The sequence below is a fragment of the Solanum tuberosum genome, unplaced genomic scaffold (genome assembly GCF_000226075.1).
Source record: "Solanum tuberosum cultivar DM 1-3 516 R44 unplaced genomic scaffold, SolTub_3.0 scf00302, whole genome shotgun sequence".
NCBI classification, from domain to species: domain Eukaryota; kingdom Viridiplantae; phylum Streptophyta; class Magnoliopsida; order Solanales; family Solanaceae; genus Solanum; species Solanum tuberosum.
The window spans coordinates 56138-83447 of NW_006239238.1; the positions used below are offsets into that span (position 1 = coordinate 56138).

General features: G+C 34.7%; 4 protein-coding genes across 8 annotated transcripts in view; 2 read left to right on the plus strand and 2 right to left on the minus strand.

Moving 5' to 3' along the window:
- On the minus strand, positions 1-5574 carry LOC102600416 (putative multidrug resistance protein). Its single transcript, XM_006360026.1, has 7 exons — positions 5386-5574; positions 5243-5297; positions 4769-4956; positions 3886-4343; positions 3155-3695; positions 853-2825; positions 1-376 (listed from the first exon to the last, which is right to left on the minus strand). The coding sequence occupies exons 1-7, from the start codon at positions 5572-5574 to the stop codon at positions 1-3; spliced, it is 3780 nt and encodes a 1259-aa protein (XP_006360088.1).
- A 1752-nt stretch (positions 5575-7326) lies between these two features.
- On the plus strand, positions 7327-20082 carry LOC102600742 (pentatricopeptide repeat-containing protein At4g04790, mitochondrial-like). 5 transcript variants are annotated; one of them, XM_006360028.2, is made up of 17 exons: positions 7327-7838; positions 8140-8187; positions 9738-10364; positions 10697-10876; positions 11299-11360; positions 11788-11895; positions 12027-12140; positions 13410-13505; positions 13608-13706; positions 15624-15743; positions 16757-16861; positions 17328-17492; positions 17573-17700; positions 17777-17855; positions 18099-18316; positions 19239-19464; positions 19555-20082. In XM_006360028.2, the coding sequence occupies exons 1-16, from the start codon at positions 7625-7627 to the stop codon at positions 19426-19428; spliced, it is 2553 nt and encodes an 850-aa protein (XP_006360090.1). In that variant the 5' UTR covers positions 7327-7624; the 3' UTR covers positions 19429-19464; positions 19555-20082. The 5 variants fall into 5 exon arrangements, with proteins under 5 accessions (XP_006360090.1, XP_006360091.1, XP_006360089.1 ...); XM_006360029.2 differs by having other exon boundaries at positions 19558-20082; XM_015314702.1 differs by adding an exon at positions 9339-9446 and having other exon boundaries at positions 7819-7838; positions 19239-20082.
- Positions 20083-20414: 332 nt separating this feature from the next.
- Positions 20415-21347, minus strand: LOC102601546 (uncharacterized). Its single transcript, XM_006360030.2, has one exon. The coding sequence runs from the start codon at positions 21263-21265 to the stop codon at positions 20648-20650; it is 618 nt and encodes a 205-aa protein (XP_006360092.1). The 5' UTR covers positions 21266-21347; the 3' UTR covers positions 20415-20647.
- Positions 21348-23001: 1654 nt separating this feature from the next.
- LOC102577673 (fertilization-independent endosperm protein) overlaps positions 23002-27310 on the plus strand; it is a 5434-nt gene continuing 1125 nt past the window's right edge. The window contains 10 exon segments of the mRNA NM_001287872.1: positions 23002-23181; positions 24459-24524; positions 24625-24747; positions 25084-25164; positions 25331-25423; positions 25552-25627; positions 26368-26447; positions 26541-26612; positions 26947-27006; positions 27093-27189. Coding sequence (NP_001274801.1) covers positions 23002-23181; positions 24459-24524; positions 24625-24747; positions 25084-25164; positions 25331-25423; positions 25552-25627; positions 26368-26447; positions 26541-26612; positions 26947-27006; positions 27093-27189 — 928 coding nt within the window.

The following is a 27310-nucleotide window of genomic DNA, read 5'->3' on the forward strand; positions in this document are numbered from 1 at the left end:
TTACCTGTAAGGAGAGTTTCCCCCTTGTAACTTGACCAAAGAATAATATGAACCATATTTTCCTATAGAAAGTAGATCAGAATGTGAGCCTTGTTCTGCAACTATTCCATCCTTTATAACAGCAATGGAACTAGCTTTCTGTATTGTAGAAAGGCGATGAGCCACGACAATGCATGTTCGTCCAACCATCATTTTCTCTAGTGCTTCTTGGACCGCGCTTTCAGATACAGTGTCAAGAGCACTAGTTGCTTCATCTAACAACAGGATTTTCGGGCTCTTGAGTATTGCTCGGGCAATGGCTATTCGTTGTTTCTGACCTCCTGATAGTTGCACTCCCCTTTGTCCACATTGTGTTTCATATCCATCATTCATTCCACTGCATCACAGAAGTAAATGAGTTATTGGTTGTTACAGAATGTATATAGACTTTATTCTTAGTAATGTACATAAGATATAGTTAGGTAGCAGACTCGTAGTGATCCTTCTTTATTTCTTTCCTATGTTAGCACTAATGTACTGTATTTATACATTGCTTACCTATTGGAATAAGACAACAACTAACTCCATTCGATTACATGGTATCAGAGCCAGGTCAGGTTCATCCTGATCACACTCTAGTTGGGCTTGGGCGTGAAGAGGGTGTTAGAGTGTCACATTGGCGGGGAATGGACTGGTGATTTGTTTATATGAACTTGGGCAATTCTCGCTCATGAACTAACTTTTGGGGTTGAGTTAGGCTTAAGGTGTCATATTATGGTAAATTTAAAGTTCGTGCAACAGTTTTCTTTAGCAAATGACATTTATTATGGAAGAACTTCAAATAAATTGATGATGAATGTATGTATATCTGACCTTATAAATTCATGAGCATTAGCAAGCACAGCAGCCTTTATTATCTCAGATTCGCTGGCGTTCTCTTTTCCATATGCAATGTTCTCATAGATAGTTCCTGCAAAGAGAGTTGGTTCTTGGCTAACTAATGCAATACTTTGCCTCAGGGATCTCAAGTTGTAGTCTTTTACATCCCTTTCGTCGATATAGACTGATCCTTTATCTGGATCATAAAATCTTTCAATAAGCCCAATTATCGTTGATTTTCCACAACCACTTTGTCCAACTAATGCTACTGTAGTTCCTGCACTTATCTTGAGGCTTAATCCTCTGAAAATCAGCTGATCTGGTCTTGATGGATAAGCAAAAAATAGTCTTTTCAGCTCCACACGTCCCCTTATTTGTGTTCTCGTTGCATCTATTGCTGATGAATTATCTGGATTGATCTCAGTGTTTCTATCGAGGATTGCAAAGACTGAACCCACAGCATTATTTCCTCTAGATATATCTTTAGTCATGCTTCCTGCCTCAGCAATAGTATAAGCAGTGAAAAGCAATGCTAGAAATGCTTGAAAAAGTTTCTCAGGAGATATGTCCCCTTGTGACAATAGTTTTCCGCCATACCAGTAAGCTAAAGCTGTAGAAGCTGCAGCTAGGAATTGAGAGCTACATAGACCTATACCGGCATACCAAGATTGTCGTATGCTTTCCTTTCTAGGACCTTCTAATGAGTCTCTAAAGAGCCCTACTATCCTTTTCTGAGATGAGAAAGCAGTTATTGTTCTATGATTAATAACAGCTTCACTTGCTAATTGGCTTCCCTCTCTTTGAGCTTTCTGTGCTTTTACAGACATACTCTTCATCAGTACAGTCCTCGCGTAAAAACTTCCAATGAGCAAAGGCTGAGCTGCCATCATCACTAAGGACAGCTTCCATGTTAGGAAAAGTCCTAATGTATAAGCAAATGTAGCAGCAAAGAATGCTTGAGCTAGCAATGACATACGGTCTCCCACAAGGGAACGAACCATGTTTGCTTCAGTTGATAGCCGAGCACATATGGCTGCACTCGTGTTCTCGTCTTGATCAAACCATTTGATCTCAAACGTCATGAGTTTGGCAAGCAGCATTTCCCTAATCCTTCTGGTTAGCCTTTCTCCCATGACAGCAAAATTGTAGTGTTGGATAACATTCGTGAAGAAGTTGAAAACAGCAAGACCTATGAATATGAAAGAATAGATCCTCGCGTGGGATTGGATGGAGGATTTATCAGGCCGGAAGTAAACAGATATAACTGCCCCCACGCAGTAGGCATTTATTGGCTGAACAGCTCCTGAGCCTATCGCTCCTATGCATCCGAGCAAAGCTCTACCCCATTCAGGAGCATTCATTTGGAGTAAACGCAATTGTGAAGGTGCTGGATGAGCCTCTTTTGTGGAATGGTTATCATAACTGTCATATGATTCTTCGTACTGGACGGAATAAGGAACTGACAATGGTGTACTTCTAGAAAATGCTGGACTGAACGAGTACATAACCGGTGTGGCTGCTGCACTAGATATCATGTTGAATGGACTTTGAGGGGTATTACTACCTTTTCGATAGCTACTTCTTCCACCAGTCTTTTGATTAGGGGTATTGGCAACATCATTTAATGTGGCTAGTTGCTGCAGCTGCACCATTTTGTAATACTCTCCACCTTCGCCATCAGTCATTTGCATAAGCTCTTCGTGTGTTCCAGACTCGATTACTCTCCCTTGTTGAAGAACTACTATCCTATTCGCCATTCTAATGGTGGACAGACGGTGAGCTATGACGATTGCAGTTCTTCCCATAGATGCATGATCCAGGGCCTGTTGTACAACTCTTTCAGATTGTGAATCCAATGCACTTGTAGCTTCATCGAGCAGCAGGACTTTTGGATCTCTTATCAAAGCCCTCGCTATGGCTATTCGCTGCTTTTGTCCTCCAGATAACTGCAGACCAAATTGCCCAACCTGCAACATTTGAAGGTACAATTATAACAAGGACTTTAAACACAGTAAGACTTGTAGTGATGTGGTTTTCTTTTTACTATCACACTCCCTCCGTTTCAATTTGTTTGTCTTACTTCCCTTTTTAGCCCGTTTAAAAAAGCAACTCCTTCATTCCAACTTTCCACATAGCACGTTTAAGACCACAAGATTAGATGACATTTTATACATTCTACCTATTAATTTACGACCACAAGATTCAAAAGTACCTTTTACTTTCTAAAACTACGCCAAGTCAAAACCAGACAAACAAATTGAAACGGAGGGAGTATTATGAAACTAAGACTATGTACCTGAGTTTCATATGCATCTGGTAACTTTATAATAAAATCATGAGCATTTGCAGCTTTTGTTGCCTTCTCTACTTCTTCCATAGTTGCTCCCTCTTTGCCAAATAGTATGTTCTCTTTTATGGTTGTTGCAAAGAGAATTGGTTCTTGATTAACCAGACCTATTTGGGACCTCAGCCACTTTATATGGAGTTTCTTTATCTTGTGACCATCCAACGAAATATCGCCTTCAATGGGATCGTAGAATCTCTGAAGCAATGAAATGATTGTGGACTTCCCTGAACCACTACCCCCAACAAGTCCTGTAGTTTTCCCAGGTGAAATTCTAAGATTCAGGCCTTGCAAGATAGGCGTATCAGGCCTTGAGGGGTAACTGAAGTATACACCATTGAATTCGATTTCTCCTCTTACATATGACAATGCTTTCCCCTTCTTGTCTTCAGTGTCAATTGCAGGTTGTCGATCAATCATCTCTGTGATCCGAATTGCAGCAGATTTTGCCTCCGTGATTGCTGTAAGATTTGGAAGAGCCGACAGAATGTTTCTGCAAGAACATGAACAGCTTAATCAACATCATTTCTAGCAACATATAGAGAGAGACTAAAAACATGAGTATTAAGGTAAGAACTATATTGCTCGGATCCTCCAAAATGCACTACTTTTTGGAGGATTCGACACCTACCTAGTAACATTTTTTGAAGAGTCCGAGCAACATAGGGTGTAAGAAAACTTACAATCCTCCCATAAGAACATTGAAACCTGCTACAAATACATCACCTCCTTTTTCTCCATGTTTGCTAACTAGAATCGATCCCAGCCATGCTTGAAAAGCCCAACTAATATAAACCATTCCCAAGCTACCTAGCAACAACCCTCTAGCAAAGCCTTGTTTGATTCCTAGTTCCATAACTTTCTGCAACGATTGACTGAACTTCTCGAGAGTTTGGTTCTCAGCCACATAAGAGTACAATGTTCTTATAGAAGAGATAGCTTGTTCTGCTATTCCCCCGGCGACTCCATATGACTCTATCATCTGCATTCCCACATTCATCATCATTGTACCAAATCCAAGTCCAGGAATGATGAACATTAAGGTGAATGGTATCGCGGCCAACGTGATCTTCCATGAGAGTAGAAAGGCAAAGATATGACAGAACAGGAAGGATGACATGTAAGCCAGGCAATCAGGTATCTGCATCAAAGCACAAAATAAAGATTAGAGGCTATAAAATGTAAAACTTGAGAATAAAGATTGACTATTACATTTTTTCCTATCAACTTAAAATAATTCTATAGTTATACTACATTATTTGAGAAGCAAAAGTATTACTACTACTATAAATCTTCTGGTTAAGTATTGCAGCATATAAACACATCATGTTTGATGTTTCTTCACAGATCACCTTGCAGTGGCAGAACTCCATTGACACAAGGGTCGTCACTTGAACATCTCTCGCTAGAAAATTATACTATGTATATAAGTAAAATATTACTCTAGTACCTTTTATACATGTATACCAAATCTTGGCTCCCTTGACGAGTATATTGTTGTTTTTATAACTATTTACAACAGCAAAAAATTATTCACAGCACAAATGGAAGAGAATATATACATACCTTCTCGCCTATGGTGATTTGGATGGTAGTTGAATCAGCTGATACAGTCGAAATTACTTGATAAGTAGTGGAAGATTCAGCTGCCTGTGTATCGAAAAATCCAACTTCTTGCCTTAGAACAGATTTTAGGTACTCTAATCTCATTCTAGATGTTTGTCTTTCTGCAGTTCTTGCCCAACATAATCCTTCTGCACTCACAAATGTTTCAATATGTCATCTTTTGTTACGATCACGAAAAAAGAAGACAAAAACGATCTAGGATTTGAAGTTTGCAGGTTTTATAACAATCTCAAGTTAATATATAATACTAATGATCAAGTTCACAGTCAAATAATCCAAGGATTAATAGTGTTACTATTTACCCTCCAGTGTGAGGTGCTCAACCACTTGAACAAGCCTCACTTGTCGTTGATCCGCCTTTTTGTGTTAAATCAAGAGAGAAATCCTACATAATGAACCTTAGCTTTCACTTACCAACAAAAGCAGCCAGTCCAACTCCAAATGCAACATAGAGTAACCTGAGAGAATACTGCAATAAAATGAAAACAAAACACACTCTTAACTAATGTTTACTACTAATTAATATGCAAATTAAAGCTAATTAATCATTGTGTCACCTTGTTGACAGTCTTCATAGAAACAGAGTTACTTAGATTTCCATAATCATTAATTACATCACTAAGCACAAACATCATTAGAGGAATCTGAAGACCATCTCCCATACTACCTAATGTTCCAAAGAACATTAACAACTTATCTTTTTTATCAGCAAATCTAAACATGCCTTGTTTATTATTACCTCCCATTATAGAAACAACACACAAAAACTCTATAATTATTCTTGTTTTTATAACATGCTTGTTGCAGGCCACAGGGCAGATTATTAACTAAATGGGAATATGCAATAAGTTTATATTTGCCGGCTTTGTTTGTTGGTAGCCTTAAAACTTTACAAATTTGTTGGTTTTGTCAATTCCGGCAGGACAATGATAGCTTGCTTGGTCTCCTTGTCTTTAATTATTTCTTAGTTCCTATCGTGAGCCGATACAAAATTTAAAGTTATTAGCACTAAATTGGTCAATTCGATATCTGTATTGAATCTCGATTAATTAATTTGAATTTACGCTGAGTAGGTCCATTTGGGGATAGCACTTCCTGCTTAAGGAATTAGTAGTCATAATCCAGTGCATCACATTCCTTGATGGTGTTGAGGGATTTAAAGTACATAATAATATATAATGTATATCAACATATTATAATAAGTAATATGCTTTGTTTTCTAGGTTATTTATTTATTATACTTTTTACTAAAGTTGTAGTTATTATCTATTAAAAATGACATAATAGTTTATAATTTTTTTTATTTGAAGTGTCTTTTTTAGATTCTTGAAACTTGGCCGGACTAGTTTAAGGTAACTTTAGAATCATTATCCACACGTCATTTTTAATAAAATCTTGTCTAGGTGATAAATTAATTGTCCATCATTGTCAATGTATTGTATTGTATGTATTGTGTTGTATCGTATTATATTGTTTTAATGAATACACTGATTGGATAAATTGTATTGTTCTTTGTCGTTACATAATGTCACATATCCATAATTTGAATGATAAACGTAAAAAATTGTAGTCTTTGGGGTAGAGATACTATGAAATGACATAGTAAATGATAAAATAGAATTATTGAATATAAGTAGAGATAAAACAAGAATAAAATATTACGGTAATGATGCGATCGCACCACATCGTTCGTTACATAAAATTAGTCTTTGTCGTTACCTTACGATGGATTTAAACGATACGATACAATAAAATTTAAGTAACAATCAAAACAAACATTATATTTAGACTAACAATACAATACAATACAACATATAACAACCCTCCAAACAAGGTGTCAGTGGTAAAGATATTTAAAATGAGTAAAACTGACTCATTTTAAATAATTCAAAGATATATGTAACCCTAAACTATTTCACTCATCAAGAAAGGAAGGAAAACAAAGTTCTTTCTAGTATTTCAAAATTAATTGTCTGCCAATACAAGTAAAAAGGAAAGGAACTCACATGTGTTTCCTAAAGAGAATAAACTTTTTCTCCCTTTCCTTGGTAGAATTCCTCCATTGATATTTTCAGTAACAAGGAATACAAGAATAACTATTAATTATGTATCTTACTTTCTATATTTAATAAAATATTTTTTTAATTTCAATATCTCATGACATATTTAAAATCATATCACATTAAGGCGACAAGATTCAAAAATATTTATTTTCACCAATCAAATTAAACACATACTTAAAAAGTAACAAAGAATATAGTAAAAAAGAGAGAGGAGTAACTAAAAATATAGAGTAGAAAGAATCTTGTGAGCAATAAAATGCATCATCTACAAAGTACAACCTTGAGGCTTGTTTGGTACCAGTAATAATAAATAACTAATTTTAAAATAAATTTATTTCATACGTGATTAAGATAAAATCAGAAAATAATTTTTCTCGAGATTAATTATCATGGGATTATATATATATTTTTAATCCTATGTTGAGGATCTAACAGTACTTGTGCAAATTTCATCATCAGTATTGTAAAAAAACATTGTTGGCTCCTTTCATAATCAGTTCCTTAATTTCTTCATTCACCAAATTCCTTTCTTGGATTAGACAGTTTCAATTTAACTAATCCAATTTTTAGATCAAATTATCAAAATTAAACACTGATTTAACTCTACATAACCAAACCTAACTGTTGTAATTGAGTGTCTCTGTAAAAAGATTCAATCTTTTTTTGTTTCATCTGTGCTGTGTTGGTACCTTTGAGTTGACAGAGAAGCAAGAATTCAATCGGGTCATTGCTCATGCCCGGTTCCAAATCCAAAACCCTAACATCTTTGTTCCGTGCCGCTACTAAATTATCAAAGGAATGGAAATCTGCTTCCCCTTCAACTTCAGCCAAAGATGCTGCCCTAAAACAATATGTATCTCCATCTTCTAAACCCTCTAATGATTCTTCTAAGTCTCTCAGTGAAATAGCTGCTGAAAGTTTCAACTTTAAGTCTGCTGCTGACTATGGTAAGCACATTTTCCCAGTTCTTATTTGCTCTAATTTTATTGATTTCTTAGTTAGTGGTAAGGTATGCGTATTCACTACGTTGCCAAACCCCACTTGTGGAATTATGCTTCATATGTTGTTGTAATAGTTATTATTTCAGAAAGTTTATTTTTTTGTTAGATTTCAAAAAAGTGAACTTTTTGTGAGATAATAACGGTTAGTTGAGTGACTGAGAAATCTCTCATTGTTATAAAGGCAAAAGGAGGAATATTTAAAGGTGTTTAATTAGTTTATGTGTTTTGGGTTTGTTTGTTTGTGTAGGAGAATCATCAAAACTGCTGTCAAGTGAACTATCGTCGATACTCTGTGGTATGTTTTTTCTTCTCTTTTTTGGTTGTGTTAATTTGATTAATTAGGTGTATTCTTTATAGTTTGTATTGTAGGGGTTGTTTGGTTAAAAGCAAAGTTAAATCCTGAGATTGATTATAACCAGGATAGATAGTCCCACTTATTCTCATGATTTTGGTATAAATTTTATCCTAGTTTTAGCTTATACCGACAAGGCCACAACTGAATATCAAATGCATTTATAAGTGAAGAGTTGATGAACTTAAACCCCTTAATACCAGTAACCAAATGGACACTAAGTCTTAGATAAGTTAAAATCTGAGGAGGACAGCTAACTTATGTTTTTTTTTTTAAAAATATTTCCTTCTCTTTGTTTATTCTTTTATTGACTCTTTGTATTGTTTTTTTTACTTTGGTATATTGCGTGGACTCAGTTGTTCAAATTAGAGACGAGTTGTTAAATATGAATGCACTTATGATAGATACCATCATATTGGTACAACATCCTGTTTTGTTTATTGTACTTGGGACAATATTAGTGTGTTAAGAGTAATAGTGAAGAAGCTCTCCAGCTTTCCTGCGAGTTGTACTTTTCCTGTACTGACTAAATTTAATTCTTCCTTTGGCTCGGATTTGGGGAACTTTCGCTATGTACACAGCTTTTATCTCCTACCACGAGCTAGAAGGTGTTATTACCTTTCTCTGCTAAATGTACATTGAAATGGTAAATATATCTGTCAATATGTCTTGTTTCCTTCCTTCACGAGTTAAGATTTTTGGAGTATGGGGTATCTTGGAGCTTCAATAATTCATGCTGTGACCTTTGAAGTCTTAAATAATAGTTTGAGAACTCCTAAATGAGTCACCACAAATTTTCAATTGCCAAATTGGAAAGTTCTGCCACAAATGTCTAAAATGTCATTCCCCAGTTTAGGATTTGAATCTATCTGAATCTGTTGTGGTTCTCTGTCTTGGGAATTCTTGTAATTATAATGATATTTGATAGCCAGAGGTTGAACAAACATGTAAACTATGATGTTTGTCCAGCTACTCTTATCCTTGTACTGATATTTATGCATTATCCTGGGGGCTTAAGAGATATTAAGAAAGTAATATGTGTGGTTGTATTATTATCTTTTATATTTTTGATGAAGTAGTTAATTTTAATCAAGGAATAAAGAAGATGCATAGTTACAGAAGGTCCAAAAGGTTACCTCCGGTACAGTGCTAAGATCAAGGAGCTAAGAAAATCCAAAAATATATCAATGCTATTTACAGTGGTATGAAATTCCAACTGAACAAACTAGCTAAGCATTTTGAGGTAGTACCTTTTTTTTAAAAAAAATTGTTGTTATTTCTAGAGCATTCCATGATGGTGCTTTAAGATCTTTTCTCATGTCTGCTTAGTGGCTTGGAAACTGCATATTCTTTTTACTAGATTCCTTGTGATGTAACTAGATGTGGACAAAGAATGCACAACTTAGAATAACTATTTATCTTTTCATATGTTGTCTGTATGCAATTGTCTTACATCCCATTTTACCTACATATTCTTCTGATTATCTTTATAGGTGATTTAAATTCTTATTTGAGCGATCCAGAAGAGAGTAGTAATGGAAGTTGCTTGGAAAATGTATTGGATGTACCATGGTTATCAAATGTAGAAAAATGCAACATGTCATTGCGGCGGAAAGAAATAGCACGAGAAAGGAAGGAAAAGTGGACCTTCAAGAGTACTCAGATAGGTCGTTTCCACCAGTTGGTTAAACAATGTGCTTGTAAATTGGGGACTGATACTACCATTAAAGTGTTTGGTAAATTGGGACGAGAAACTGGCCTGAAAGAATATAATGCGCTAATACGACTCTGTATAGAGAAGGCCAGAGAAAGTAATGATGAAGAGGTGTCGTTGAAGCAGCTTTCAAAGGCTTATCAACTTCTTAAATCAATGAAGGAACAGGGTTTCCAAGTAGAAGAGGAGAGCTATGGTTCAATTCTTATGTATTTTATTGATTTTGGCATGGTACAAGAGTTTGATTTTTACTGTGAGCTCATTATGGATGGAAATGCTGATTCACTTGCAAGATTAGCTTACTATGAGATGTTGCTTTGGACTAAAGTGGAAAATGAAGATAAAATAGAAGAACTCCTCTACCATCTTTCTCTTTATGATGGTGCTGATAAATCTGCCTTTCAAGGTTTGCAATTTACTGTACATATACCCCTATTACTATTTTAGTTTTTGTACTCTGGTTGTTTGATCCTTCTGATTAGAAATTACTTGTGGTACCTTGCACTTAATGATTAGTGATAAAAATGATTGAGTTGCATGTCTCTTTTATCATGGTTACTGTACATGATGTTTATAATGCATTTGCAAATTGTTGATGAATTTAGAGTCTGTCTTTGCAATGTGGTAACATCTTAGAATCTTATAAATCATTCTTAAATGCATCTCATGATGAGTTTTGGCAGATGCTTTCCTGTACTATTGCTATATTTTAGACTTTCACAATGTAACATGTTGCAGAAAACTATCTCTTAGCACTGTGCGAAAGTGACCGAGTTGAGGATTTTGTGAGGCTTCTACGAACTATTGACATAACAAAAGTTTCATCTACTGATTTTGTCACAAATATCTTCAAGTTCTTGGGGAAGTTGCTATTGGAGTCCTTCGCTAAGATGTTTCTTCAGGAGTTGGTAACAATAGGTAAACTCGTCACCTTATTTTTCTTTAGAGGCACCTATATAGCTGATTCAACAATCAAGGGGCTCATGTTTAGCCAAATTGTTTCTAATTGCATTGGGTACTTTAAAGTGAAGGTTACCATGATTGTTTGACTCATAGTGTGACCTCTATGCTGGTATCTTGTCCCAATACATCTTAGAAAGGATTATTATCTGATTCTGCGAACTGATATTGCTATACGGTTAAAAAATAAATAAAAATTACTGTATAGGGAAAATGTTGTGAGTATTGGCATCAGTTATAAGGAAACTGAAGATTTTCCTTTTTCTGTTGTTGTTAGAAGATCTTTTACTTCTATGGTAATCTTGTTGATTAACAAAGTGTCCTTATCTCTTCAACTTATATTCCATTCAGGCATCCTAATGTAGTCTCTCTCAAAGCAGGTATTGGAGCAAAAGACATCTCAAAATTCATTTGTAATTATACAAGTAGCATGCCAAGTGCGGTGAGGAACTTCTCATTAATTCCACTTGTAATCTCCCTTGGTATACATTCACATGATGCTTGCATAAGTTAGAGAATTTTAAATGCTGAATCAAAAGATTATCAGATAAAATATCTAAGGGGCTGTTTGTTTGCGCAAATCACAAGTTAAATTAGCACCTTAAGTTCTGTGTTCAGTCAAACAGTGTCAACTGATGTTACATGTACTGGATGGAAGTTAAAGGGAGTATAGCGTGTTGTTGTATTTTGCGCTTCTAATTACTTTTTTCTCGTGGATTGCGATAAGCATTTCTTTTCTCTGCTAACAGAATTGGTTGGAAATTTGTAAGTAAACTATTGCAGTTGCCAAGCTGATCTGTAGTTATGCTAGTACTCAATATCTGTCCATCAGTGAAATATTACTCTGATTGCTCTGTTATTGATGACAGGTTGAAGATGTCATCCTTGAATTCAAAAATTTACATGCGGAGTTGGCGATTAGGCCAACATCGTCCCAGTATCAGAAGCTTATTATGTACTGTTGTGAGTTATTTAAGGTATGAATTGATTCTTTAGAGATATTCTATTCAGTGCTTGGAAACTTCTTTGTGCAAAATTAGAGTCATTACATGTTCTGGTTAATATGTGAAGTTCTCTAATGTACTGATAGTTGCAACTTTGTAAATAGGTACATGCTGCATTAGATATGGTTGATCAAATGTTTGAAGCAGGTTTGACATTATCGTTGGAGACATTTAATTCCATACTAGAAGCCTGCGATAAAAGCTGTGAGTATAATTTGGTAGGTTAGTTTGAATCCCTTATCTTTTTGATGTTTTAGTTCATTAGCTTAATCTACTTTAATTGTATAGTTTGGGCTAGGACACATAAATTATATGAGATTTAACTGTCACAAATGTTCCTTGGTTCTCATAAATTTGCTATCATGTATAGCACTCAAGGGTGCGACCTAGTGGTCAATGAAGTGGTTGAGAATCCTGAGGTCTCAGGTTTAAAACTCAGGGGAGATGAAAAACACTAGGTGATTCTTCCCATCTAGACTAGCCTTGGTGGACAGAGTTACTTGGTACTTGTTTCTGGTGGGAGGTGGCAGGTATCCCGTGGAATTAGTCGAGGTGCGCAAAAGCTGGCCCGGACACCACGGTCATAAAAAAACATAAAAAATAAAAAATTGCTAACATGTATATGTAGTTAGAATACAGTTTTGATGCTCATTACCGAATGTTATCGAATGTACATTAGTCTTAGACCATCCTGGGCAGTATGTTTTATTCGAAAAACTAATGTACTAAGTAGTTAGTGATGGTCTTAAGACCCTTGGGGTCTTTGCACTTTAGCACTGGCCATGACATTTGAAAATTATAGAAATCAACGACCAGATGGTTGCTTAAGTGCATAGACAAGGATATTTTTTCACTCAAGGAATGGCCTCTTATCCATTATTTCTCTTTACTAGATTAGGTGTCGTTCATAGAAAATCATATCCTTTTTTAAGGTTTCTATTTTGTTGGTATAATTCTTGTATATGGGTGGTTTTTGCCCTGCATTAATTAGTTTTTTTGTGATTGCCTAGTGTGCGCTAAGAAGTTATTTTATGCGGTTAATGTTGATCTTTAGATCAACTTTGTGGGACTACACTATGTATGTTGTTGTTGTAATGTGAATGTCAATCTTTAGGGGCAAAGGTAAAGAAATAGTTCTTCTTCTCAAAAGAGAAAGGACTTATTTCCATGATCTGCTCACTTGGAGCTTTTAACCCTTATGAGCAACAAAGTTGGAGTCTCCAAATAGGTTATGTATTAAATAAGCAAATGGACTTCACAATTATTAATCCATGTCTTATCGGTGCATGAATAAGTACTAAGTTCATGATGTCAAATCAAGTAAAAGGTAAAATCATGGCAATGATAGATTTTTCAGTTGAATTTAACCTGTGGATGTTCTCTTCTTACTTCATTGTCAACTGGATTACTGGTTGGCTAATTCTTTGAATAGAAAATTACGTTGTTGGCATAAATCATGTTTTAATGTTTATCCTCATGAATCTTAGGTTCATCGAATGTATCCAATGATACTTTGTCATGATATCAAGCCAAATAGTGAAACCTTCAGGATTATGATAAATATGACTGTGAGAATAAAGGATGTAAGTTTCCTCTTCTTATTAGGGGATAATATTTGTATATAAATATTGAATGAGTCGCTTAACTAGCCAAGCTCTATGTTCTCTATGTTGTCCTAACTGCAGTTTGAAGGCGCATATGGCATGCTCAAGGATTTGGAGAAGTTTAACATGATGCCTACCACAAACATGTACAATGCCATAATGGGAGGATATTTCCGAGAGGTGCGTTCCCCTTTTATCGTGTTATCTTCTATGCTTGAGTTGTCATACATTATTTATGTGCAGAACAACTAAATTTTGCTCTCAAACCCATTTGTTGCATCTTGTGGTCTTCATTCGACCGGGCCTCTTTCAAAGTACCTATAGAACATCTTTTTGAGTGAAAGGAACAATACATTGAAGGATATTGCATAATTTTAAGTTGTATCATTTGAGCAGTAAAGTTTAACTTTTTTCGTGGATCTAGACGTAATAAGAATTCTAGCAAGTTTATGTTAATAATTTCACTAAATTATGTGGCAGAAGTTGATTGTATCTCTACAAGAGTTGTACAACTAGAGCTAAGGGTCATCTGGTTCGTGTTTTTGAAAATAATTCCGGTTTCATATTTTGCATCAAATGTTATCTTCTTGGTTACCATATTTGTTTCCGTATTAAAACCCACTTGGGTTTATGTGCATATCGAATGTGAAATGCACATATTAGTAGTATGTGCCTACACAGATCTAAATGCACAAAAATGCTATTTATATTACTACGTGTTTAATTAATTATACTTTTTGTATTGATTTAATTTTAAGTAATGCTTTTCTATTTAAAAATTGGAAAAAGATATTTAAAAATGTTTTTTCATGATTCTAAGCAGTGTTCAGGAAAGCGAGCGCTTCATCGCGAAGCGATGCGAGCCTTCTACGCTTCACAGACTAGAATGAGTATGTGAGCGCTTCATCGCTTAAAGCAGTCACTTTTTTCCGCTTCACGCTTCCCTGAACACTGAAATTCAATGTTAAAAATTCATCATCTCATATTTTAGGATACATGGTCTTTAGATTTCCTCTTAAAATTGTTCATTATTTTGAGAGAATTTAAAATTTATTATTAAGAATTAATTATTATAATCCTTTGTCAAAAAAAAAAGAACTAATTATTATAATCTTTAGCTTTTTTATACTAACATAAATCATGTAGTCGATAAATATATATATGATGGCAAGCACCCAAGGGTGTGACCTAGTGGTCAATAAAGTGGGAGGAGAATCATGAGGTCTCAGAGTACATGGTGTCTATTTTTGGTGGTAAGTAACAAGTATTTCGTAGAATTAGTCGAGGTGCGCATAAGTTGGCACGTACACCACATATTATTTTAAGAAAACATTTATGTGATGGCAATTAATTGGGATCAAAGTAGTTATCCAGGTCAGGGCTTACGAGATTTAGAGAGATCCTACTTTCCTTGAATTATCTAGTATTGCAATAAAACAAACCTGAATGGACCGGACTAGATATAGATAATTCATATGTTCAAAGTTCAAACCCAACTGATTAGTGTGAACTGGAGCACGCCAGAACACACCGCAGACTTCCTTAGCTGCTGGATGAGGAGAGGTGGAACATGGAAGAGAAAATCAGAAGAGACGGTGGAGAATAGTTCCAACTTGCATTTGGTGGATTATATGTTAGGAGAGAAATCAGAGGATTTTTGAAGGGAAAGAATGCTCATTACAGAAGATCAAAAGAAAAGTTATTACTGTTTTAGGCTTTTGGTGTAACGAAAAAAATATAGAAGAAGAAATCCAACTAGTGGATTTTATAGGATCCTTGTAAGTATCTGTGTCTTTTCTTGTAAATTTTTGGAGGTGGACAGCATAGCCCTAAATGCTGATGAATACAAATTTACTGCTTTTTTTAAAAAGTAATATCTTGTGCATGCATTTTAGATACAGAAAACTGCCTTTTTGTGTGTGAAAGGCTGTCCAATCCATGCGAACCATAGTGGTTGCTTGATTGTTTTTATTACTTCTATTTTGGAATTTTGTTGCCTGTATTTCCCTATCTATGGATGTGATGATGGTTGGGTGGTGCTTATTACTTTCTTTTTTTTTTGGACTTTTGACCTTTTTTTGCTGAACATTCTGGCAGAAAGACACTCGTGCTGCATTAGGGGTTCTCAAACGAATGGAAGATGCTAATGTGAAGTCAGACTCTCAGACTTTCAGCTATCTGATAAGCAATTGCACGACTGAGGATAACATATCTAAGGTCCTTGGTTTTACATATCTGTTTTGTGATCTTGATAAAGAACATTTGTTCTGACTTGGCAAAACTATTTTTTGGGAATATGACTGTAGATCATTCTTGCTTTTCTCATTTCTCTGGTGTAACTAAGTTTTATAATCTAAGTGGATGCATTATTTTCATTTACTAGCTTGTTCTAGATTATTTTTTCTTTCATATTTCTCGTTCTTATGAGATGGTGGTTCAGTAATTGTTTAGTAAAAGTTAAAATGGAGATATAATGTGCTTGATTATAGAAGGAAAGCTAGCTTATATTGAGCGTATTAAGATTATAAGAATGAAAGCTAGCTTATATTGAGCTTATTAAGATTACAAGACTAGTTCAGCTCATACACTATCAAAAGTCAGGCAAGCATCTTGCAAATCCCCCATTCCTATGGAGACAAGTGTGGAAGGGAAACTTTTGAACTCCTGGGTAGGATGGAGAGTTTGGGGGTTGGAGTTAACCATATAAAAGAAGTTGAAAACCTTCATATTTTATGTAGATACTGCTTTGGAAGAAAATTGTGACTAAAACAAGAAGTTGATAACCGGTTCATAGAGTGGGATAGAAACCGTGTATTGCAAATTAACTAGTGAAGGCATAAGAAATTCTACTTTTAACCCTCATAGCAAAAGAGAGGAAATCTATTGAATGATGTATAATTAGCATACAAATTTTAACTGTGTTTCATCAATACATCCATCAACATGGTGCTAGTCTTTCCATTTAATGTAAAAATTGTCCTTTATGTGAATGCAATTCTCTTAAAGCGATCTACACAAAATTTTCATAAAATATTTTTCAGTGGTAACTGGTTCCGTGAATCTGCTTCCTTTATCTGATTCATTTGGGCATAGGCTCTTTTGCTCTTTGTTTTCCTTCTTTGTTTATAAAATATCTGCCTTTTCTTTTCATATTAGTAGATAGATGCTTATCTTGTTGACATTGGCTACAAATGTGGAACTATAATAGTTGGTAATTTGAAAATTTGTAGTTTCTCGATGAGATGAAAGATTCTGGAGTTCAACTCACAAAGCATGTATATATGGCCCTAATAAATGGATATGCAGCTTCTGGACAGTTTGAAAAGGCTAAACAGGTACACAATGAGTATTTTCAGTTCTATAAATCTTTCATGGCCATATTTTTCCCTTTTTTTCATGCTAAATCCTTTGTTAGATCCATAGATTCTTAATAGCTGGTTTCCCCCTGATTTCAATTATCTACTTCACTATATTTATTTAATTTTCTTGAAGTTTCTTCTGCCACATGTTTGGTGGGTGCATACGTGTATATTAAGAGATAAATTTATAAGCTTCTTTGAAGCTATGCTACATGTAGTGTAAATTCTAACGTGGTGCTTTTTATCTTCTCAAATCGGAAGCTTTCATGTGAAATATACTCCTTGGAGAAAAAAATTGAACTGCTCTAAAACTGATAACCGCAGTGTAGAACATCTGTGCAAAAGTATATTCTTTTTACTTTCTCTCCTTGTAAGAGGCATGATCTTGCCAGAAGAAAATATGAGTTCTCCTGATGATTTAGAAGCATCAACGGATGTGCAGGTAATCTGTGATCGAGGAGTACCTGCAAAGGGTTTCAATGAAATTAGAAGTGTGCTTGTTTCTGCTCTTGCTTCACATGGGCAAATATCAGATGCCCTTGATATATATAAGGAAATGGAAGAAGCCCAATGCAAGTTGGAGCCAAAAGCGGTTATCTGTCTCATTGTAAGTGCTTTTTTGCATGTGTGCTCTTTCCCAGGATCTTTTCCTTGACACCTTTACCCTTTTAAATTATAATCTTGCAGGAAAACCTTCAAACTGAAGGAGATTTGCATAGATTGCTCCACCTACTTGAGCAATTAAATGGCCTCGATCAATGGGTGGATGCCTCCTATAGGGTCATAACATATTGTATTCGGAAAAATCATTTCAGGTCTAATTTCATTATTGTTTCTTGAGAATATTGCTGAAATTTGGAGTTGCTTTAATTTTTCCCTCTTTTGTAATAGATCTATTGTCAACTTGCTTAAAAGGCTGGTAGATGCATACAAGTCTGATGAAGTGGCTAAGGAAGTTCTATTCGATGAGGTTTTGCACTTCTTCCTTTTCTCTGCTTTATATTGGAACATATAATTATATTTCGTAGAAACTCAGTTCTTTTTGGGTTCCTGTGATTCATATACTCTCTCATCAGTTCTTGTGTGCAAGATGAAGCTCCCCAATGCATATGATACTTTTACTTGACAAAATTGTTCTCATTAATAATGAGGCCTTTATTTAGCTCTGATGTGTTTTATTGCTTGGTATTCATATTTGGTAATCATGGAGCAGGTTTTCTGCCAGATTGCGGAACAAGACCCAATAAATTTACAGTTAGGCTTGGATCTCCTTCAGGCTATTAAGAAAGAGATCGGTCTCCTCCCTTCACGACAAAGTCTTGATTTCCTCCTCAGTGCTTGTGTCAATGCCAAAGATTTACAAGCTTGTTATCTGATTTGGAAGGAGTACAAAATAGCTGGTCTTCCTTACAATATTTTAAGTTATGTGAGGTAATTTCGAATAACTAGTGTTTCTTAGTCTTGTTTGCTTGCCTGAAAATTCCGTTCTAAGGAAATTCATGATAGTTGCTCATATCTTTTTATTTTGATTTCTCTACAAGTGCATCTGTTGAGAAATCACTTAATTAATCATTCAACACTGATAATTGATTAAGCTAGACCAATGCATTTGGTGCATCTGTTGAGAAACCACTTAATTAATCATTCAACACTAAGATATAATTAAGCTAGACCAATGCATTTTCATATATTTGTTTGTTTGTATCCTTCTTGATTTTGAGTGAAATGAAAAAGAAAACATTTGCCATTTAAAACTAGGTCAACGATATCTACAATCTAACATAAAGTTGAAGTTGAAAAAAAGTAAGAAAGAATAAAGTCATCGAACTAACAATGCTTCTCGACTGCTTTATGTCCTCTCTCTTCTGTGTTCCATCGTCTAAGGTTCTAGACCCATGAGAGACATTGGGAGCTTTATGGAGTTTTTACTTGTGGTGATGGTTAGGTAGGTCTTCTTGTTGCATGCTAAAAGGTTCTTGTTAAGATATCTTGTTCTCCTATGACATGTGTGCCAACAGTCAAATCATCCCTTTCCTTTTCTTTTCAAGTTATATATCAGTTTTCTTTTCTCCAATCTTATTCAAGCAGAACACCGTTGGAGTTTCCAGTCTCCTTTTAATTAAAGGAAAAAGCACTGCCAAAAATCTGCAATCTTTTCGCTCAATTGCAAAGTAACATGGTGTTATATGACTATTGGGATCAACATGCTATTGAGAACACAACAAATATGAAGCAACTACACTTTAAACTAGCAGTATTATAACCTTATTAGGCTTGGGATTCTTGTGATGTCACGAATGTGATTTGTCCTTTTATGTTTTCCTTCTTTGCTCAAAATCATTGTTTGATGCAGGATGTATCGAGCCTTGTTGGCATTAGGGGACTACAAATCTGCAGAAAATATTCTCAAGAATATACCAAGGGATGATATTCATGTTTGCAGTGTAGTCAAAGCTTGTCAAACAGCTCATGGAATGTCTGCCCCCGCAAAAGGGAAAAAGAAAAAAAGGAAGACTGGGAAGAATGTGAGCTACAAGATGTGAAAAGTGGAGTTCGTAGGGGATTTAGAAAATTCTTCGGTTCTGAACATGCCGGTCTCTGTTCCTGCTACGTTTTTTTCCCTTCCTCTTTGTGCTCACTCTTCTTCGTCCTTTTTCTTTTGGGTGCAGCAGTTGTTTGAGATCAACATTTTGCAGTTCATGTAGATGTACAACTTTTAGTGTTGAGAACTCGTTCGTTTTCATGTACCTTGTAAGAGCTCTATATAAGTCCTGCTTTAAAGTTTCCCTGGGATTAACAGCAAGTTGGAAGTTGATCAAGAGAAGACACTTCTTTTGACTTCTGGTATCATGGAATCATGCCTAAAAAGGTTGGTGTTCCTTCTGACCTTGAAAGAGAAACATATATTCTTCATGGCATAGAAAGAGATGAACTGCAGCACAGAGATGTTTAACAAGCTTTACGCATACATGCTTCAAAAAATGCTTCGTGGTGTTCGAATAATCTATCAGGGAGAACAACAAGGAAGAAATTGATAATCCTTTTCTTTATTGCTCAAAGATGTTGCCTCTTTGAACAAATTTTACTATATTTAGGAAGTACATTTCAATTGTACTCCTTGATAGTAAAGATGATCTGAACCAATATGTAATGACTATTGATGATTTTTTGTAATACAATAGGAAAATTTCAGCTTTTGGCCAAAAAAAAAAAAAAAATCTACGAAGTGACGATGACCATGTCTACATTTAAAAAGAAGGTTAGATATATAAATGAAGTAGGGTAGAACTCACATTTGAGTTTGCTACCAAGAGGAGGTAAAGGCTCTTTATGAAAGGTTGATTTGACTAATTTAAATATGAATTTAGAATTCCTAACTAGAGGGATATCAAAGGCCTTTGTTTTCATTTTCACCACCAATGGGAAATGAAAGATAACACTTTTGTTTTCACCAAATGTTTGATAATTGCATTGGAACTCAAATCCAAAATCTCTAAATAAAGAAGGAAGGATCAACAATCATCATAGATGTTCAGTACTTACATTGGAACTCGAATCCAAAATCTCTTAATAAAATTGGAAGGATTAACAATCATCCTACCATAGATGTTTGATACTTACATTGGAACTCGAACCCAAAATCTCGAGTAAAGATGGAAGGATCAACAATCATATTATCACAACCCAAGTTGATAACAAAATACACACTTAAATACAGTACAAATGTTAAAAAGATTCTACCTTTCCACAAGCAAAAACCTCTCAAAAAGAATTAGCAACAAGAATGGCTTGCCTACAACGTGCTTTAGCTTGTTCAAGTCTTTCATTCAATGTCTCTTCTTTCACAGCAGCACTCACCATAGCTAAATCCATTTCCATAAGCTTCAAAACTCTGTACAATTCCGTCACCATTCTCTCCTCCACTTTCCCTTCTTCCTTCAACACTTCCGCTTCTTCCCTAGCTCTTTCTGCAACTATTTCTCCCACTTTCGCTAACAACGCCGTCGACCCAAAATCCCTAGCCATTAGCTCTTCCAATTTCTCCAAAAAATCCATTATCACATACCCAATTGGCTTATCTAATGGAATTGGCTTTGTTCTCTTCCACCCAATTTCGAAATTTGGTGGGTCTTGCTTTATGAGCTCAGTTCTTGATTTTCTCTCACGGATTATCTCGGATTTTCGACGTTTTTCTATTGGGAATTTTTCTGGGCTAATTGTTGTTTCTGAATTTGGGGTCAGGAATTCTGGGTCTGAAGAAGATTCAGGTAATGAATTGGAAGTGCATTTGATAGTGAACTGCTTTATGGAAGAAATTGGATGAATTGAAGGAAGAAGATGGACATGGTGGAGTTGAAGAATATTTGAAGAAGAAGCCATTGTTTTAAATTCTCCAACAAAGTTGATAAGGTCTATATTGTAGTACTATTTACTTTTTGTTGTCAATAATAATATTTGATATTTGATATAAGTGAATATCTAGATTGAGCTAAATATCTTGACAAGGCTACTTGAACTGGGATCCTGTCTCAAAATACTTGTCATGTTTAGTTTCGATATTGAAAAAAGGTACGACTAATACTATTTCTTGTGTAATTTTGGCAAATAGTAAACAACAATAATAATATATGTAGTGAAATCTCACAAATAGAGTTTGAGGGGATAGATTATGCACATATTTTATCACTATCTTGTGGAGGTAAAGAAATTGTTATCGAAAGACCCTCATCTTAGCAAATTCAAATATAAAGAAGAAGAAAACAATGTAGAAGTAACTAACAAAGAAAACAGTGCGAAGTCGATAAGAAAGGAATGCCGATACATATTAAACAATAAATGATGATAGATGATATAAGCAAGAATAATACAACTAGTACAACAACAAGCCTACACCCTCGAAAAGTAAAAATAACTCTCTAGTACCTCCTAACCAACTATCCTTGGTACGCGATCTTCAACCCCTCCTATCTAAGGTCATGTCTTCGATAAGCTGAAGATGCGTCATGTCCTGCCTAATGAGCTCTCCCATATACTTGTTTGACCTACCTTTAATTAAAACTAATAATTTATTAAATTAACTCTTGAAAAAATAAAATACGACAAGTATTTTAATACAGACGGAATACAACATCTGTTTTGTCCCATTTTATGTGATACTATTTTCTTTTTAGTTCATTATAGAAGAATATCACCTACTCTAATTAAAAATAATTTAACTTTAAAAATCTCTTTATTCTCCTACTGAAATAGTGTCACATAAAATAAATAGAGGGAGTATTATATTTCATCCATTCTAGTTTACGTGAGACGCTTTCTTTTTTAGGGCCAGTTTGATCATGTGATATGAAATCATGAGATGAAGTGAAAGTTTTGTTTTTGACATGCAATTTGGACTTTCTTATATTATGTGTTTTCTCATAAACGCAAAATCTCATAAGTTATAAAACTATTAAAATTATCCTAATTTCTTATACAATTTTACCTAATAAACAAAAAATTATAAAATTGCATATACACTATCACAAAATTATTTTTAAAAAATACAATATTTATTGATCAAACATTAATAGTATTCAAGTTGTTAGTAAAGAAAATTGTTTTTTCAATTAATGTCACAATGATTTGTTAATGATGGTAAATTATTTTTTATCAAACATTGATTTGAATGAAATAGTTTAAACTTGATAAAAATAATGAATTTGGTAATATAAATTGTAAAGTAAGAATTAATTTAAAATAAAATAAATTTTATATTGATGAAAATAATCATATGAGATATAAATGGTTTAAATAGTAATGATATGAATTATAATTATTATTTTTACATATAAAATAAAGTGGATTTTTAGCAAAATATAAAATCATGAGTCAATTTTGTATTTAAAAAATCCAAATCATGATTTAAAATTCTCAAATTATGCTTTCTGTAGAATTTGAATAAGGTCACAAACGTTAATTTCATCTCATAATATGAAGTCATATGACCAAACGCTCTACTTTAGTATTCCAAAAAAAGAAAAATGTCACGTACGTTTTTTTTTTTAACAAATATTTTAGGGACACTGTAAATATGTAGAGTTTTTCGTTCCTCTCTAAGCTCTGGCAGAGTGATAGCAATGGCGGCGAGAGTACCTCTAGGATGTGAACCTGTTGTTGGATCATTAACGCCATCAAGAAAAAAGGAGTATAGAGTGACGAACAGACTCCAAGAAGGCAAACGCCCATTATATGGCGTCGTCTTCAACTTCATTGATTCGCGCTACTTCAATGTCTTTGCTACTGTGGGCGGAAATCGAGTGAGTTTTTTCATTTGGGGTTCGTCAAAATTGTATTTTGTTTGTTGTGCTGACTCGAATTTGTGGAATATAACACTTTTCTTTTACTAATTTGAGCTCTGCAATGAAACGGGTAAACGGGTACGGGTATGAACGACCCAATTGTATGAGGTTGATGGGTTGCTGTTGTTGTTGTTATTGTGGTTGTTGGCTTCATGTATTAGTATGAAAGTTCGAAATTTTCATTCTTTTAGGATTTGTCTTGAGTTCTAGAATGAAACGGGTTGACGGGTATGGGTGTAACTGTCCCAATTGTTTGAGGCTGACGGGTTGCTCTTTTTTTTTTTTTTTTCGTTGTTGTTCTTGTGATTATTGGCTTCATGTATTGGTATGGAAGTTCAATTTTTTCATTCATTTGTCTTGAGTTCTGAAATGAAACGGGTTAATGGGTACAGGTATAAACGACCCAGGTTTTTGAGGTTGAAGGGTTGTTCTTGTTGTTGTTGTGATTGTTGGGTTCATGTATTAGTATGGAAGTTCAAAATTTGTACAATTTAGGTAGGAAGTATCTACCTTTTTTTTTTTCTATCTTGGTCCGTCTTATTTTTTTAAATGCCTCGGGGTCAATATTAGCTGAGCTGCTGCTTGTTTCAGATGAAATGTGCTAAAATTGGACTTGCAAGTTGCTTTAATGTTGATTGATGGTTCAAGGACCCTTTTTGTTTCCTACAATTGCTCTTATGCTTATCTTGGTAGATTCATTGATGCATCACAAACTAAAATGTCTTTATGTAGTTAGGACATAGGATGGGTGAGCCAGCTTTGTACAAACTTATGTTATATGGTGTAATGATCGACAGTTTCTGTATGTTTCTCCACACTTGCGGAGTGCCACATATTTAACAGATTGATAATAATTACCTAATGGTTTACCTTACTATTATAAATTGTTCATGTCAAAGGTTATGATTCTCGGAATTGGGTATGGATTGTAATCTTATATAATCTCTTAAGCAGTGTGGAGTTATGCTATTATATATCTTGTTGTATTTCTTATCTAAGTTGAGAGTTATGGATGATGTAAAAATAAATTTAGAATTTGGAAAAGTGCATGCTCTTGTAAATGATGTGTCTTTTATTGGTCTAGATATGTCATCTGAGAGTTGTTTCAGAAAACCGACCTGAAAGAAGATAACTACAGAAGAATAGTGCTAGCCTCAGGAAGTTAGGATATGTTTTTACGGTATTCCAATTGTCGATACCCTGACTAGTGTCTTTATTTTCTGGTTGTTTGTCAGGTGACTGTATATCAGTGTCTCGAAGGTGGTGTTATTGCTGTGCTGCAGTCTTATATTGATGAGGATGTAAGAAGTTGCAAGCACACAGTTGTTCCATCTGTTCCGTACATATGTTATCTCATATACTTAAAAAACTTTTGGTTTTTCCATGTGCTGTGTAAATCAGAAAGATGAATCCTTTTACACTGTAAGTTGGGCCTGCAATATTGATGGGAGTCCATTCTTAGTGGCTGGTGGAATAAATGGAGTTATTCGTGTTATTGATGCTGGGAAAGAGAAGATACACAAGGTCTTGACCTGAAATCTTTGATTCACATTTTACATGGTCAAACAAAAATAGTTGCTCTTTTAGTTATAAAAAATGAATATCTGCATGAGTTTTTAACAGCCATCTAATTAATCTTTATCTGAAAACTAAAGTATTTCCTTTTTCCATGATTCAATCCATCTTATTCATCATGACATTAACAAGTTAAGTATTCCTTCATGATTCGTTCCATGTTAAGTTGTATTAACAATACAAACTTGAAAGAGAGTTTCTCTTAAAAGTTGAAGCTAGTTACATGTTAACTTAATATCATATGTCTATTAATCTATTTTAATCTACTTGCTTATGATTGAACAGAGCTTTGTGGGGCATGGAGACTCAGTAAATGAAATTAGGACTCAACCCTTGAAACCATCTCTTGTATTATCTGCCAGCAAAGTATGTACCTTATGTATTCCTCTATTTCCTTCCTCCGCAAGGAATATTATATTTGATCCTCTTTATTGGAAAAAAAACATTTGCACAGTTGCAAGATGTATGTGGAGTATCAATCAATTTTGCAACTATTTCACATGGCATATTTTAATTATCACGAGTGTTACAGGATGAATCTGTTCGCTTGTGGAATGTTCATACTGGAATATGCATTTTGGTATTTGCTGGTGCTGGAGGTCATCGGAATGAAGTACTTAGTGTGGTAAGTTTCTCTGTTAATTGCAGTTCCACTCCAAGGATGGAGTTTGTGGCAAAGTAATGTCTTTCACATCTGTTACTAAAACTGGGAACCAGTATTTAAGCATATCAGCTGGTTTGTGATGTTTGTAGGACTTCCATCCTACTGATATATATCGGATTGCTAGCTGTGGAATGGATAACACTGTTAAGATCTGGTCAATGAAAGGTAAAACCTGTAACCCTTTTCAGTTTCACATATATTATTGAAAAATGACATATGATATACAACTAAGTATCATCACAGACTAAAACTTTGAAAAAGAGAAAAATGGAGGGTGATCTTTAGAGGAGCAACTTGTTATTGGGTGTATTCACAAGGCTTTTCCAGAACCTTTAGGATGATGATGTTGTGCTATGCCTGTACTTTTCTGGATTTGGTGATTTTGTCACCTATATATCCTGAATCTCACACGACTACCTGGACGTGTTGAACTAATGACTTGCACACAATCTTCATTGTGGAATACATTAATTTATTAGCACATATTTCTACAAGGATATCTTTGTCTTTGGTTACAAGTGTAAAAATGATGTCAATATTTTCAAAGATCCAACCGTAGTTATCAATGTACCAACTACCTAGAAGGAATATTAGGCAGCATGCAGTTATCCTTAGACATTTATGTATTCTGGTGTTCACAATGCTTTTTATCTAAACTACTTTACTTCCCTAGTTATAGTCACACCTATCAGCAATTACCTTACTGTTGTCCCTGGAAAGGATGTAGCGTTGGCTATGAGTCAGATTATGTATTGTGTCATCTGTTCCATTGGTGCTCTGTTGTTACACAAGTTTGAAAAATAAAATGAATTAGCATCAATTTGAGTAATGTTAACAGTATATATAAAAAAAGTAACATCTATATGAGCTGATATTTCTTTTCTGATGAACTGCTTGTGCTACAGAATTCTGGACATATGTGGAGAAATCGTTTACTTGGACGGATCTTCCTTCCAAGTTTCCCACTAAATATGTACAGTTTCCAGTGAGTAACTCTTGTTAATTCTCTCCTTCCCTGCCTTCTTTCTTCTGAAAGTTTGATTGGTTTCTTGTTGTAACCTTCTTTTTATCCTTTCAGTTGTTAATAGCTTCTGTCCATAACAACTACGTTGACTGTAACAGATGGCTTGGTGATTTTATCTTGTCCAAGGTGAATACATTGACCTGCTTTCTACCTGAGTTCTTTCTTTTCTGACTGTTCTTCTATATGAGCTTAGTAGCAAAGAACTGTTGTATAAATTATTGGTTGGCTTTATCTTCCTTACCGGGAGATATTTACTCTTCTGATTTCATCGAGGGGAAATCAGAGCAAATCTGGGAACCTCTGGAAAAGCAAAGAATAGCTTTCTTTCTTAACCATGAGTTGTCTACCTCAAGTTGAAAATTACATGTTAATAATGGATTGAGGATATCTTCTTTTCTTTTACATGGTCTTCTCATATTTTACTTGTACTGATCCATAAATTTTGTTGGAAATACTCAAGAGTGTTGACAATGAAATTCTATTATGGGAACCAAAGATGAAAGAACAATCTGCTGGAGAGGTTAGTTTGGTCATGTTTGAACCATTTTTTTGATAATTATTTTCTAAAATTGGAAAATTTCCTAATGTATATTGCTCTACGTTTAGGGCACCGGTGATGTCCTCCAAAAGTATCCTGTGCCGGAGTGTGATATATGGTTCATCAAGCTTTCATTTGATTATCACTACAAAACAGCAGCTATAGGTAATTCTAAGTGTTAAATCAAAATCTTGTATGTGCTTACTGAGTTTTCTCACAGTTTTTCTGTTAGTGGACTGTTCACTGGATAATGCTCAAATTTGGAATCAAATGTTACTGCTTGTGT